Source organism: Zerene cesonia, unplaced genomic scaffold, assembly GCF_012273895.1.
Source record: "Zerene cesonia ecotype Mississippi unplaced genomic scaffold, Zerene_cesonia_1.1 Zces_u008, whole genome shotgun sequence".
Classification (NCBI taxonomy): Eukaryota; Metazoa; Arthropoda; class Insecta; order Lepidoptera; family Pieridae; genus Zerene; species Zerene cesonia.
Genome location: NW_024045138.1, coordinates 1039993 through 1053602, shown reverse-complemented (window position 1 = coordinate 1053602; position 13610 = coordinate 1039993). Strand labels below are relative to the sequence as shown.

Genomic DNA, 13610 nt, shown 5'->3' with positions numbered 1-13610 from the left:
ACGTCTAACCTCTCTCATCTATTATTAGCAACATTAACATAACAAAAGACTGCGTTCACATAGTCTAACTACGGATCACGCGTACTGTAACTAGATATCTAGTAGTATCATACCTATTACATAAACTCACTAACGGTCCGCTCCGGCTTCGCCCGTGGTACATAATAACCTATAGCCTTCCTCCATAAATGGACTATTTAACACTGAAAGAATGTTTCAAATCGGACCAGTAGTTCCTGAGATTGGTGCGTTCAAACAAACAAACAAACTCTTCAGCTCTATAATATTAGTATAGATTTACAATCAAATAGAATGTAAGCGACGTTAAGTCGTTTTTAATACATATTTTAATATAATTTAATTCATCATCAGAGCTTCAATCACTTCACATTGCATTTATATTCATCATCATTAAATAAGATATATTACATGTGGAAAAGAAAATTATCGAAATGTTTTCTGAAGGCGTCGAAGCTTTTTCTTCCACTCTCTTTTAGAATGATAGGTTTGATATTTTAACCGACTTCAAAGAAGAAGGAGGATATCAATTCAATTATTTTTTTTGGGCCTTGCTGCGTCGTAGCTTTCGACTGGGTGAACCAATTTTGATGATTCTTTTTTAATAGAAAGCTGTTCCCTCCCATGTGGTTTTAATTTCGTCTAGGTCTGACAATTTAAGAGCGGTTTAATTTTCTTGTTAAAAATAGTCATATACAAGTTATACATTGCCATTGCGTATACACATTGTCGGTCTTCACCAATAGTAACCGCCATTTCTCTTACCCTAATACAAAGAAGGGTTATAAAGTATAATAGAGTCGTAAAACCAATATATACTCGTGCGTCAATAAATCTTCCCAAATCTTCAGCGGTACCAATAAGTTGTCCAAACTCCGATATAAATTCGACTGAACCGCAAAGCCAGCTTATCGAAACACGGCGAACAAGACGCAGGTCGTTATCACAGGTGCCCGGCCGGGCTGTATCCACTTAGATCCGACTAAATCCAGTTACAACCGGTTACCACGCCCGTATTACCGCCTTGATCCGGTTGTGCGCGGGTTGCGGTGCAATTTATTGTTTTTTTTTTGTTAGCTGCATATGTATTCAGATTCTAGTAATGTTCCAGAGAGGGCTGAACTTTCTATTCGCTTACAGCGAAATAGGAAATTAAATCTTGTTTCCTTAACAGACAGAACCACAAAGAAGTCAAAAATAAAAATAAGACTAAGTTTTTGTTACGAATGTACTGAATTATTAAATTTAAATTTAAATTATATAATTCATTCATTCATTTTCAACTATGCCACTATCAAATTTCATGCGTACAGACTTGTGACACACGAACATACAGACGGACAGAGAACAACGCCCATTAATAATACAGTTACAGATAAACAAAATCCTTTTTATGCGACGGCGAGTATCGCAAAACTAATTGCACATCTAACCGAGTTATCCCAATCAAATAATGAAACATCCACCTCACCCGATTAGCATTTTTACCTCACTCACGTGTCTTATCAAAGAAATGACACGGCGGCCATCTTGTCTGACCGAAACCGGCGTAATTCAGTTGGATCCAGTTTAATCCGGCCGAAACCGGTTCATTTGGTATTCGGTACACGGCTCACGTTTGACAAATGTACGATTAATTTTCAACTCCTTGTGCTCCCGTCATAGGATTCTGATTTGCATAATTCATACCCCCGTCTTTGTTTGAGTTGAGGAATACTGCCGTGGTAATTTTAGCTGCCGTTGTTTTAATTTTATTACATTGTTTCAATTTTGGTTGTGAATTTTTAACTGGATTAAACGTGATGAATATCTTATCGTGATTATGGTATCGTGTAAACATTCTATGATGCTTTGTTAGATAAAAATTATTTCTGGACATTTCTTTAAATCTACGTACCATTACTATAATAAATAAATACAATTAGTAGGTATTGTTTTAAAAGAAACCAGCTTCCCGCCCAAGGCTTCGGCCACGTAGTGGAGAAAAAGATAGACAGTCCCGTGGTTTTCACCATATAATTTCCGTTCCCGCGGGACTTCCGGGATAGAAATTTTCCTTGTCCTTTCTCGGGTCTCAAACTATCTCTGCACTAAATTCCACCCAAATCGGTTGAGCGGTTTGCGTTAATTATTTTCGTTTATTACAAAGGAGTTACGTACTTTAGAATATCTATCAGGATTATTTTATTCTTCCACTCATTACATCAGTCTGGGCTTACGTATTTGCAGTATTTACTTTACTGAAAACCTTAAAGTATTTATTAAGGCTTAAATCGGTTGCATGTTATGACGACCATAAAACGTTATTCAAGCGTATAGAGTATGTAATAAAAGAGAAGTTAAACTTTTCGTTTATGACTTTGGATGGAGTATTTGTAGGGGTTTTGGTTTGATGTCGTATTGAATAATAAAATCAATATAGCTTGAAAATCTAACAATTTTTAATCAGGTGTTCCGAATAATTTATTAGATAGATTCTAGAAAGAAAACTACTTAAAAGCAATATGAGTTTAAAAAGAAAGAGTAAATAAGTTATGGGGCCTTATTTCTACACTATTTTATCCCTTTTCCATCCAATGCTACTAGGTAAGATACAAAATCCTTCGGGACAATCTAGACATTTTTAAACCTAGGTCTTGTTAAAATAGGTCTAGTATTTTCTAAGCTTAAAATGTAGAGATAATAAATTTCAAGAAGCTTCGCGATACGATTTCGCACAAACTTTAGGCCTAAGAGATTACTGTTGGAGCGGTTACAAGTTTTTAATTAAACTATTTTAATTGCTTGAGGAATCTCACACTGTTTACATAACGCCTTTAATTATATGATACGAATAAATTCAATGAGTAAATATATTATTTGAATAAATTGCTTTTAACAATAAAATAACGGCTTTCCAAAGAATTATCAAAATCGGTTCACTCTGTCGAAAGTTCTGAAGTAACAAGCACAAAAATGCCTTTCAAAAAATCTAATAATGGTCAACAATAAGTAATAATTACTACATAACAGTCATTAAAGTAAGAGCTGTTAATATTTGGTTGTCGCTAGAAAATCCGTATTCAAATAAAGAAATAATAACTTTAACATAATACAATTTCTTTTATCATCGCAATAACAAACTATACAACGTCGTAACGGTAATGCTCCTAAAGAAAAAACGCTCAAGTCAAAACTACCCGCGATGAATGAACCAGAGAGCTTTACAATTGTATTTTTAATTAGTTCCCATTGTTTAAAGTTTTCGCGGCCGATTGCGCTGTTTTCCATCAGATGAATTGTGAATGAATGAATAATTTCATTCGACCCGATACTTGTAGAATTAATATTGCTCTGTTGGATTTTAATACAGGGACTATATGATAGGGCTTGTAAGGAGATATTTGTTGTGATTTTACAAGAAATGGTGATCATTAAATGCTTTATACACTCTTCTGCCTTGATACCTTGGATAAAGTTAATTAAAATTAGTATAAAAACGAATATATCATATAGGTTGTATCGACATTCAAACAAACAAACAACAAGCAAGTTAACTTTTTATCAACCGACGTTGAGCAAAAGGTAATTGCTTGTTATAAGGATAATAATTACCAATCAGAAATCATCAGGAATCCATCCATAAATGTTATGTATTGTTTTAACACAAAAACCAGTGGACCGATTAAACAAATTATTTCAGTATTAGCAAGCTGCATCTTTATTCATGACATTTTTATATATATAAACATATACATATATGTACCACGGGCGAAGTTGGGGCGGACAACTAGTTGCATAACATACGAATATAAATATATACGTGCGTCTTCTTGCAACGATAAAAAGTTTGATACTATAAGAAATGGGTAAAAGTTGTGGCCAAAGAATCCCAAAGATAAATTTGTTGGGTTATTCCGTGGGATCAAGTTAAGGAGCGAAGTTATTTGCTTTACGGCTAGGCTTAGTAAAGGATAACTTGAAGTATATATCAAGTGAGTCATTCGTTTTCATTTCAAAGTACAACGGGTGGTGACAATAATCTCGACTAAATAGAATTTATATGAATCCGTATTTGAATGATTAAAACTGATAAAGGATCAAATCCCCGGACAAAGGAAGACAAAAATTTAGTCTATGTTTATTCTAGACTCAATAAATGGGCTATGTAACAGTGAAAGAATTTTTCAAATCGGATCATTAGTTCGATTGACGCGCTCAACCAAACAAACTCTTCAGGTTTATAATATTATACATATAGATTAGAAGTGTAAGACTATATACTCTACACTTAATATATATATATATATATATATATATATATATATATATATATATATATATATATAACACAGGTTTTAACCTAGCACAGGGATCATTGTTTAAAAAAAAAGAAGCTATGTAACTCTAATGTACCTAAAAAAAAGAATAAGTATATATATATTATAACCTACTCTCTTCTCATAGTTCATTACTTCGTTTTGCTTATACGTTAGTAAAGTCTTGTCATGTATAATAATAATAATGAAAAAACGCAGTAATAACAAAAAATATTAACATAATTTTCTTAATTATTCAATGATTTAGGAACATCTATTCAAAACAACTAATGACGATTGAGATAAAACATAAAATCAGAGCATCATAACAAAATGTATCACTTCCAGCAATAACTTAAGTATCACAAATAAGCGTAGTTATTAAAGTTATGAAGTATTATCGCCTTCGGCTTCTATGATAGTAATTGTATCCGTAAATCAGCGCGTAATAAGCCAAAGTATATCCACGCAGAACCGGCACACAATTCATCTTGTCAGAGTGCTCCCTTAAGATTTATTACCCACCTGTATATTTTTATCGCAATACAAAGACTATCTTGCAGATGCGACAATGTATTTATGTGGTTGTCGCTTTTTATTATGTTGCGATATAGACGTTTTATAGTCTTTTGTGGTTTAATGGCGGTGGCGCTTGATTCATTCAAATTGCTGCTTTTTCCTTATTTTATATACGCTAGCGTAGCCATATAAAACCGGCACACTTCGCGTTCCTGTAGTATTTTCTTAATAAAAGTTAACCGGCTCTCGATCTATCTTTGTGCAAAATTTCACACCGATCGGTTCAGTAGTTTAGGTGTGAAGAAGAGACGGACGGGTAGACAAAGCTACGTTGCCATTTCTATTATTATTTATTAGTAGAGATATTTAGCAATTATCAATTATCCCTTTTAAAAAATAGGATCTATCTAACACGATAAAATTATAGTACCGTTGCGTACACGTGTAAAACACGTACATTGTGTAAAATCACACTAATATTATAAATGCGAAAATTTGTTTGTTTGGATGTTTGTCCGTCAAGCATGTTGAAACTACTGAACGGATTTTGATGAAATTTTGTATGCAGTCGAGACGAGCTGGAACGAGCGTCTAGTTTATTATAATTGACTTCCATCTTCCATACCAAAAACATTGACATCATTGAAAATTTTGCAATTCTAACGAATTTACCATATTTAACGTTTATTATTTATTACTTAATCTGTGGCCGGGCGCAGGTGTGTCAAAATAGAATGCTATCTTGTACGGACTTAACTACCCGAGTCTGTAGCTTACCGCACTTTCAAGTTTAATACTTAAAAGCACTTTGCAATAACTTAATAATGCCCAAACCATATAAATTGATTCATTATTTTTCATGTTTCTATAAATATCGTCACCATATTTTTTGCCTATATAAAAGTTTGTTTGCACGCGCTAATCTTCAGAACGACTGATTCGAATTGAAACATTATGTTCGTGTGAATTTCTAATTTTGTATTATAAACGTATGTGTATGGACATCATTCAGATAACTTAATGGATTTGCTTTTCACATTCAATTTATATAAAAAATTTTAACACTATGTTCGCATTAGTTTAAACTTAAGCTATAATTCACATAAGTGTGAAGTCCCGTGTCCCCTACTGGGGTATGGGGCAGATGATGTACATCTGTTTCACTGATCGATTTTCTTTTGGGACGAGTAGGTGATCAGCCATTCATTCATTTTTTTTTTTGTGCGTCCCCACCGGGAATTGAACCCAGGACCCCTCGGTTCTACGCTCACGCGTTAACCACTGTACCAAGGAGGCGGATAATTCACATAAGCACCTATCTATTTACAAAAAATTAGGTTAAATGTAAGACAAACACATCTACGATTATATACGTAATAAGCATTAAAGATGTCAAAGCAAGTGAATCTCCATTACAATGTATTTGCTGTTGAATATTGCGTTCTTGTAATAAACATCGTCAAACATTGTCTGTTACACATTTGAACTTTGAACGACGCTCAGAGGCAAGAACTTGGCAAGTATTTCGTAGAAGTACGAAGATGTAAGGACGATAAAAGATTAATTAAGGTATTTAAGTACATCGGGTAAAAAATTAAAGCGTTTTTAATGTGTCAAAAAGTATTTTTCAACCGACGTAAAGAACAGAAGTTATCATTTCGATGTATGAAATATTGGCGAAATTGCATAGCCGTTTTATATGTTAGTCTTTAACAGCTTTTAAACACGTGTGCCGTAGTCGTAAGTGAATGTTTAATTGTTTGTTATTTGGTATGTATTGTCCACGCATAATTAAAAATCTACAAGACAGAAAAATATATGATAAAAACGAAAACGAATATAGCCTACAAGCTGACGAAAAATGTAGATTTCTGCTGGTAAAAGAATCATCTAAATCATTACTTCTTAATCTAACCCACTTTATGATGTAAAAATAAATGTGAATAAGATATTTTTTAAGGAATAGAAAACATTTGATCACTAGGCCTTACGAACCCGTGTCTTTTTGCCAAACCGTAGCAAACACATGCATAAATGTAAATATATGAAATCTATTGTTTCCAGGATCTCCAATCGGAGATAGAAACGCATCGCGATGTCTACGCCTCCCTCACGGGAACAGGGCGGAGGCTGCTCGGCTCGCTGTCCTCACAAGAGGATGCTGTCATGCTGCAGCGGAGGCTGGATGAGATGAACCAGCGATGGCACCATCTGAAGGCTAAGAGTATGGCTATAAGGTGAGATGGATACAGGTTTCTATGCCAGCTTTATTTGCTTCAGCTATAGGTTTTGATTTATGGCAATTTGTAAATAAAATAATTGAAAAAACAATGTATGGATGAAATCTAACAATATATGCAGTACAATGCGTACTATCAAGATTAGATTAAAGCGCAGCTACAACAATAACGTTATTTACATACATTTTTTTAAATTAAATTATATAAAAATTTCTTTGTCAAAATTGTGGTTGCAATTTTTTTAACGCTTATCACATCCGTTCAATCTGTAAGCATATTGGCATACGGATATTGTAGGTAATTCAACTATAGTTTAAATAAAATCCACGTATTATTTTTCCAATGATTTTTTTACTCTTATATTAACATTTTCAACCGACTCCATAAAGGAAGAGGTTATCGAATCAACTATATTTTTATGGGGCTTTGTAACCTTCGAACTTCTGACTGGATGAACAGATTATGATAGAATTTTTAGAGTGTTTTTTTTACAATTACACATTACTATTGTTATTCTAAATTTATTGATTAATATTATTAATTTATCTCGGTTCTTTTTATGTTTATCGTTTAGATCCGCATTGTTAGGTTCAGTATAATATCTGTTTTTTACCTTCATCTGCATGTTGTTATGTTTGTATGTAACCGACTCCCTTAGATCCTAATTTTGACGCACGTTTAACGCACAAAGTTAATTCAAACTTTGTACACTTATCAAGGATCATGAGTTTATGTTATTATCCTTAGTAGGATCGCCAGTATTAAATATTTCCTTACGTACATATACTCTGTATAAGAGTGAAGACAATTGAGTTGATATTATAATGAGCAGTTTAGTTTTTTCAAACTATATTCTTTAAATCACTAGTTATTCGTCCCGGCTTCGCCCGTGTACATATATAACCTATGTCACTTAGTTTAGTTGCAGCTTTAAAGGTGAAAGAATTTTTAAAATCGGTGCAAAGGTTTTTGCGTAAAAACGTTACAATTATACAAAAACACAAGAGTTTATTTTTAGATAAAAAGTTTGTTTTTTATAATATTAGTGTATTTATATAGATGTGCGATGGAGGTACGGGTTATCAATAAATATCGTTATAAAGTATCGGATATTCACAAAAGGTGTATAAAATGGCTGCCGGTGTCTGCAGCTGATACAATTACCACAATTAAATCGAGCTTCGATGAAGTGCTGTCAATTAGGTCTAACCTAGTTAGCTCCACGTGCTCGGGAGACCTAGACTTTAGACTTGCTAGTTATTTCCCAGGTCTGTGGTTTGTGTTTTATGAAACTTTTTAATTAAGCTTTTCTTTCTTAATAGAACCCTAGATTATGCGTAAATGATTTTTTTATTAATTAATATAACGAATTGTATATATGAGGTTCTTATGTTACACGACAATTTTTAAATAATTTATTTTATCTACACTAATAAAATAAGTTGAATAGTTTGTTTGTTTAGTTAATATTTGATCGATGTCGCGCTAATCTCAGGAACTACTGGTCCGATTTGATAACTTCTTTCAGAGTTAGATAGCCCATTTATTGAAGAAGGATTTATGTTACATAACATCATTTACTACGCGGGTAAAACCGCGGCGCACAGCTAATGCAATATAAAATTGTGAGTAAATTAAATACTAAACAATTTCATGTTATTAAGCTGGCAACCATTTGCTCGTTTGCCTGGAAGAGAACACTATTAAATGATAAGGCGACCTAATATATTTTGCATATAATAGAAGTAAGAGTCCTTTATGTAGCTCATATTTAATAGTTATTAATAAATAAATAAACTGAACAAGAATCTTTGCGTACTATAAGGTCTAGGAACGATTTCTCAAACAAAAACGCATTCCATATTAATCGTCTGTAATATAGTTCGCCCCGTGACGCCGCCTGCCTGTGTTTTATAAATGACGTCATTTTTAACGCTTAATTAAAAAATCTCACACAACTGTGAACTTCATTAAGAGCTTTCGCCAAATCAAATCACTATAGTATAAAACAAAGTCGCTTCCTATGTCCCTATGTCACTATATCTCTATATCTCTATATATGCTTAAATCTTTAAAACTACTCAACAGATTTTGATGGGGTTTTTTAATAGATAGAGTGTGATTCAAGAGGAAGGTTTACATACATTAAAAAATTTATTAAATCACTTGGAATTTGGACTCCCGAACTACTCAACCGATTCTAATCAAATTTGCATACTATGTGCAGTGTAATCTAAATTAAAAGATAGGACAGTTTATATTATTTTGATTACGATAAATCGATAAATACGGGCGGAGCTGGGGCGTGTAACTAGTAAGGTTATAAAACTGCAAAGTAACGCTAGTATTCAATTAAATCTTTCCTATGTTGATTAAAAACAAATAAAAATATAACAGTCTCATAGCAGACATATTGTTTTCGCATATTTATTATCGACTTTAACTCTTTCATTGCTTTTATATTGCTTATAAAATTATACGATATGTCGTCGCGCTGTCAGCGATTTATACTCGTTAACTAGCTTCTGCACTTGGCTGCGCTTCAAATTTAACTTATATATTAAGACACAACACCGAATCTATCGATCTACTTATTTATTTACTTGGGATCGATATATTATTATATATATCACCCGCGTAAGTCAAGTAAGTAGCCTCTATGTTATTCCAGCTTTTCAGCTATCTACGTACCAAATTTCATTGCAATCGGTTCAGTAGTTTTTGCGTAAAAGAGCAACAAATACACACATCCTTACAAACTTTCGCATTCATAATATTATAGTAGAATTATATTATATTATATTTATTATATTATATATTATTATATTGGCGAAGGATCTCTATCCGCATAGATCCCGTTCGTTTTCGTGTTACAAACTATCTTTCACCTAAATTGCAATCAAATCCTTTAAGTGGTTTAGGCGTGAAAAAGAGGCAGACGGAGTTATTTCCGCATTAATAACGTTAGTAATTGAGTAGAGTTGAATTTTAACAGGTTTTAACCCAACGTAAAGAGAATATTATAAAAAAAAACACATAAATAATATAAATATGTCTACAAAAATCGCAAAAATAGCAACGACTTGAGTGAAATTAAATACATAGATAGATTATTATCTGGAATGGCGTATGGGTGACTTATCATAAAGGAATCCAATTATGTAAAGAAATTTCTTTAGAATTAGTTGTATATCAATTTATTTGTGACGAACAACCAAAGGGTTTCTAAATTAAGTTATAAAATATTGTATTATCTATAAATAAATATATAGATATCCGGAGGCCCATATACTTTTCCTTATCCTTCCCAGTCCTTTCCTTTATTCCTATCGCCCATCCTTTCTTAATCCCTTCCCAAAAAGTCGGCAATCCATTTGGAGAGGCGTAAGGTCTGCAATGGACCTTATGCCTCTTCAAATGTTCATGGGCGGTGGTGGCGCTTACCGTCAGGCGTCCCACCAGCTCCATTGCCGACTGTAACATAAAAAAAAAATCAATAAAATAAATCTGAAGAGTTTATTTATATGTTTGAACTCGCTAATCTCAAGAACGACTGGATTGAATTTAAAAATTCTTGCACCGTTGGAAATCTTATTAATTTTATTTAATTTAACTTTGTAGTGTCGAAGAATATCAAATTATTGTCAAATAATTTAAATATTTATGATTATTACTTTTAAAAAAAGCATATTTAAATACCTACATTTCATATAAATTCCTATGAATTTGGTTTACTTACAGAAACCTCTATTTCATACAGACCCTACATTGTAAGGTGTTATCTTAACTAAGACATATAAACATATCACAACCTAATACGTAGTGATTTGATAGTGAAATAAAACAGTCATAAATTTTTACAGTCCCGTTTATCGCCAAATGGAACATATTTATGTCTGAATACAGAGTTAAATGGGTATTTGGAGTTTGATCATATTTTATCTACACACTAGTTTCTCGCCTCGGCTTGCCACGGCTTTCACTTTATGAGACATCTGTTAATGCTATATGTACTAAAAACATTTTTTTTTTTATGTCATAGTTGGCAATGGAGCTGGTGGGTCGCTTGATGGTAAGCGCTACCACCGCCCATGAACATTTGGAGAGGTGTAAGGTCGATTGCAGACCTTACGCCTCTTCAAATGGATTGCCGACTTCAAATGGGAAAGGGATTAGGAAAGGATTGACGAGAGGAATAAAGGAAAGGACAGGGAAGGGTAGGGAAAAGGATATGGGCCTCCGGCTCCCCCACTCACCGAACGAAACACAGCAGTATGCTATTTCACGCCGGTTTTCTGTGGAGGTGTGGTACTTCCCCGGTGCGAGCTGGCCCAATTCGTGCCGAAGCGTGCTCGACTACCACATACAACACACATGCCTTAATTCACTGCATAAATAAGCAGATATTGTTTTTGTAACGCAGGATTTAGAGTTAATGAAAAAATATGAAGCTATAAATTTAATACGATAGAAAAATTGTTATTATATATATTATAGGAATAAAAAATTAAAGAACTCGCTGTCAACTAAATTGTCCTATTAACTCTTATACATAGTATACGTACGGAAATTGTTTAATCCTGGCGATCCTAATGAGGATAATAAGATAAACTCATGGAATTGTCGCTGATCTCTGATAAGTATACAAATTTGAACCATTGCCGACTGTGAGATAAAAAAGCAACAATTTAAATAAGACAAAGAAGATAATATCGATATTATTGATGTAGCCTTAGAAATAATTACAAAGTGCTCACGTCCAAAATGTATATTACGAGCTAGATGTAATTCGGTAGTTGTCCAAAGCACGACGTTTGTCGGAGACTGTTTGACTTGCGGCGGTCGGCGCCAGGTGGGGTCGCTGTAGGGCTGCCAACGAAACGAAATAATTATATGTAATCACAACTATTATATGTAATCTTTTGGATTCAGTATCTCTAAGAAGTCTGTGGCGGAATTAAACTATGTCATGATATGTGAGGCTTTAAAGTTTGTTTTACTAAGTATGTAAGAAGCTTGCAAATAAATCTAAATTATAGATCGATATTTATAAAAAATTGGTTTCCGTTAAACATATTTATGTGACAAACAATATGTCAAACTATTTTGTTACGAATTCATGGAAGTATTGGAGTTATAATTAACGTACACTTTAGTTTATCCTATACGCCCTAATTTGAACAGTAGGCCTAGATTTAAACTTGCCATAAAATGTAGTTGAGAAAAGTGTAATTATAGAAATTTTTGATGAAAACACATATTTGTTAATAATTTTACTTCGATCAATTGTTATATTTGTGTTATAATTAAATATAACTTCCAATAATAATTTATATTTATACAGTCAAACAAACTATTAGTAATATATTTAAACAAAATTAATTGAAACTCGATCGTGCCAACCCTAGCCCTTGTAGCCGGGCCTTTGATGGATTCCTGCTACGCGGGGCGAAATAACTTAGGGGCATTTTTTACGCTAAATCCTTTTACACGTGCTTGTGTGTTATTGTTTAATATTATGTGCTTTGGGGCAGCCCTTTATTTATGACCTCATATTGTATATCTACCCTCGATAAGTTTCTTTTCAAGAGCATTGGAGTGCATCAGTGTTTACTATCGCGAGGTCAGAAATAAAATCATTGTTAATGTCAAATTTACTTGTGGTCATGCAAGGAGAAAAACCAAACAGTTTTTATTAAGATCGTGAAGAATTTATAGGCAGTTAAAATAATATTTATACTTGAAATTTTAAATAATCAAAAAATTAAAATGAGAAAATATATCGTCATGAGTAATTATAATCAATATTAATGCTTGTTTTTTTTAACCATTGTAATTAGTATAACTAAAGTTATTACATCACTAAAAATATACGGGATTAAAGATGTATCTAGTAAGTAAGTAAAGTAGTAAGTAATTAAGTTAAGGAAATATTCCCAAGACACAGAATAAGCCGTATGTTCGATAGACTTAAGTTATAACTTGAGTAGAACTTTAGCTGAGCAATTAAGAAGTGTAATCCATTATAATAAGATACATACCACTTTACGTTCGCAAAGTTTAAAGTGTACGAATAAAATTCTTAGCAAATGCTGAGATTTATACCTAGTGATGTGCAAGGGTCGATAGATTTTCAAATGTTTTATAAAACATTTCGCTGCATAAAGTATTGAAAATCTCGACATTTCAGTTCAGGAATTTTGACATTTTCTTCTTCAGTGTTTGTTATAAATTGCAGTGTTTATTTCTTTTCCTTATAATAACCAAACCGTAATCTAATCTAAATGCAGTTTGAGAGTCGAAACTTCATTAATTATTACAGTGATGTAAATCAAAAACACATTTATTTATATAGGTATTATATTTCATACATATCTAATACTATACTATGTACACTTTATATTATCATATCAAGCTAAACTTAATTTTACGTACGTATTTCAACGACAAAATGGTGCAACAATACCTAGTCTTGCCATAAATATTGTAATAAAGAAAAAAGAAAATTGTTAACTGCAAATAACATTTATTACTT

The 13610-nt window shown here is 32.8% G+C and overlaps 1 protein-coding gene across 1 annotated transcript in view; it reads left to right on the top strand.

Annotated features, from left to right (window-relative positions):
- Positions 1-13610, top strand: part of LOC119839089 (dystrophin-like) — a 275524-nt gene that overhangs the window by 198067 nt on the left and 63847 nt on the right. The window contains exon 5 of the mRNA XM_038365281.1: positions 6900-7072. Within this exon, the coding sequence (XP_038221209.1) occupies positions 6900-7072 (173 nt within the window). The remainder of the gene's footprint in view (positions 1-6899; positions 7073-13610) is intronic.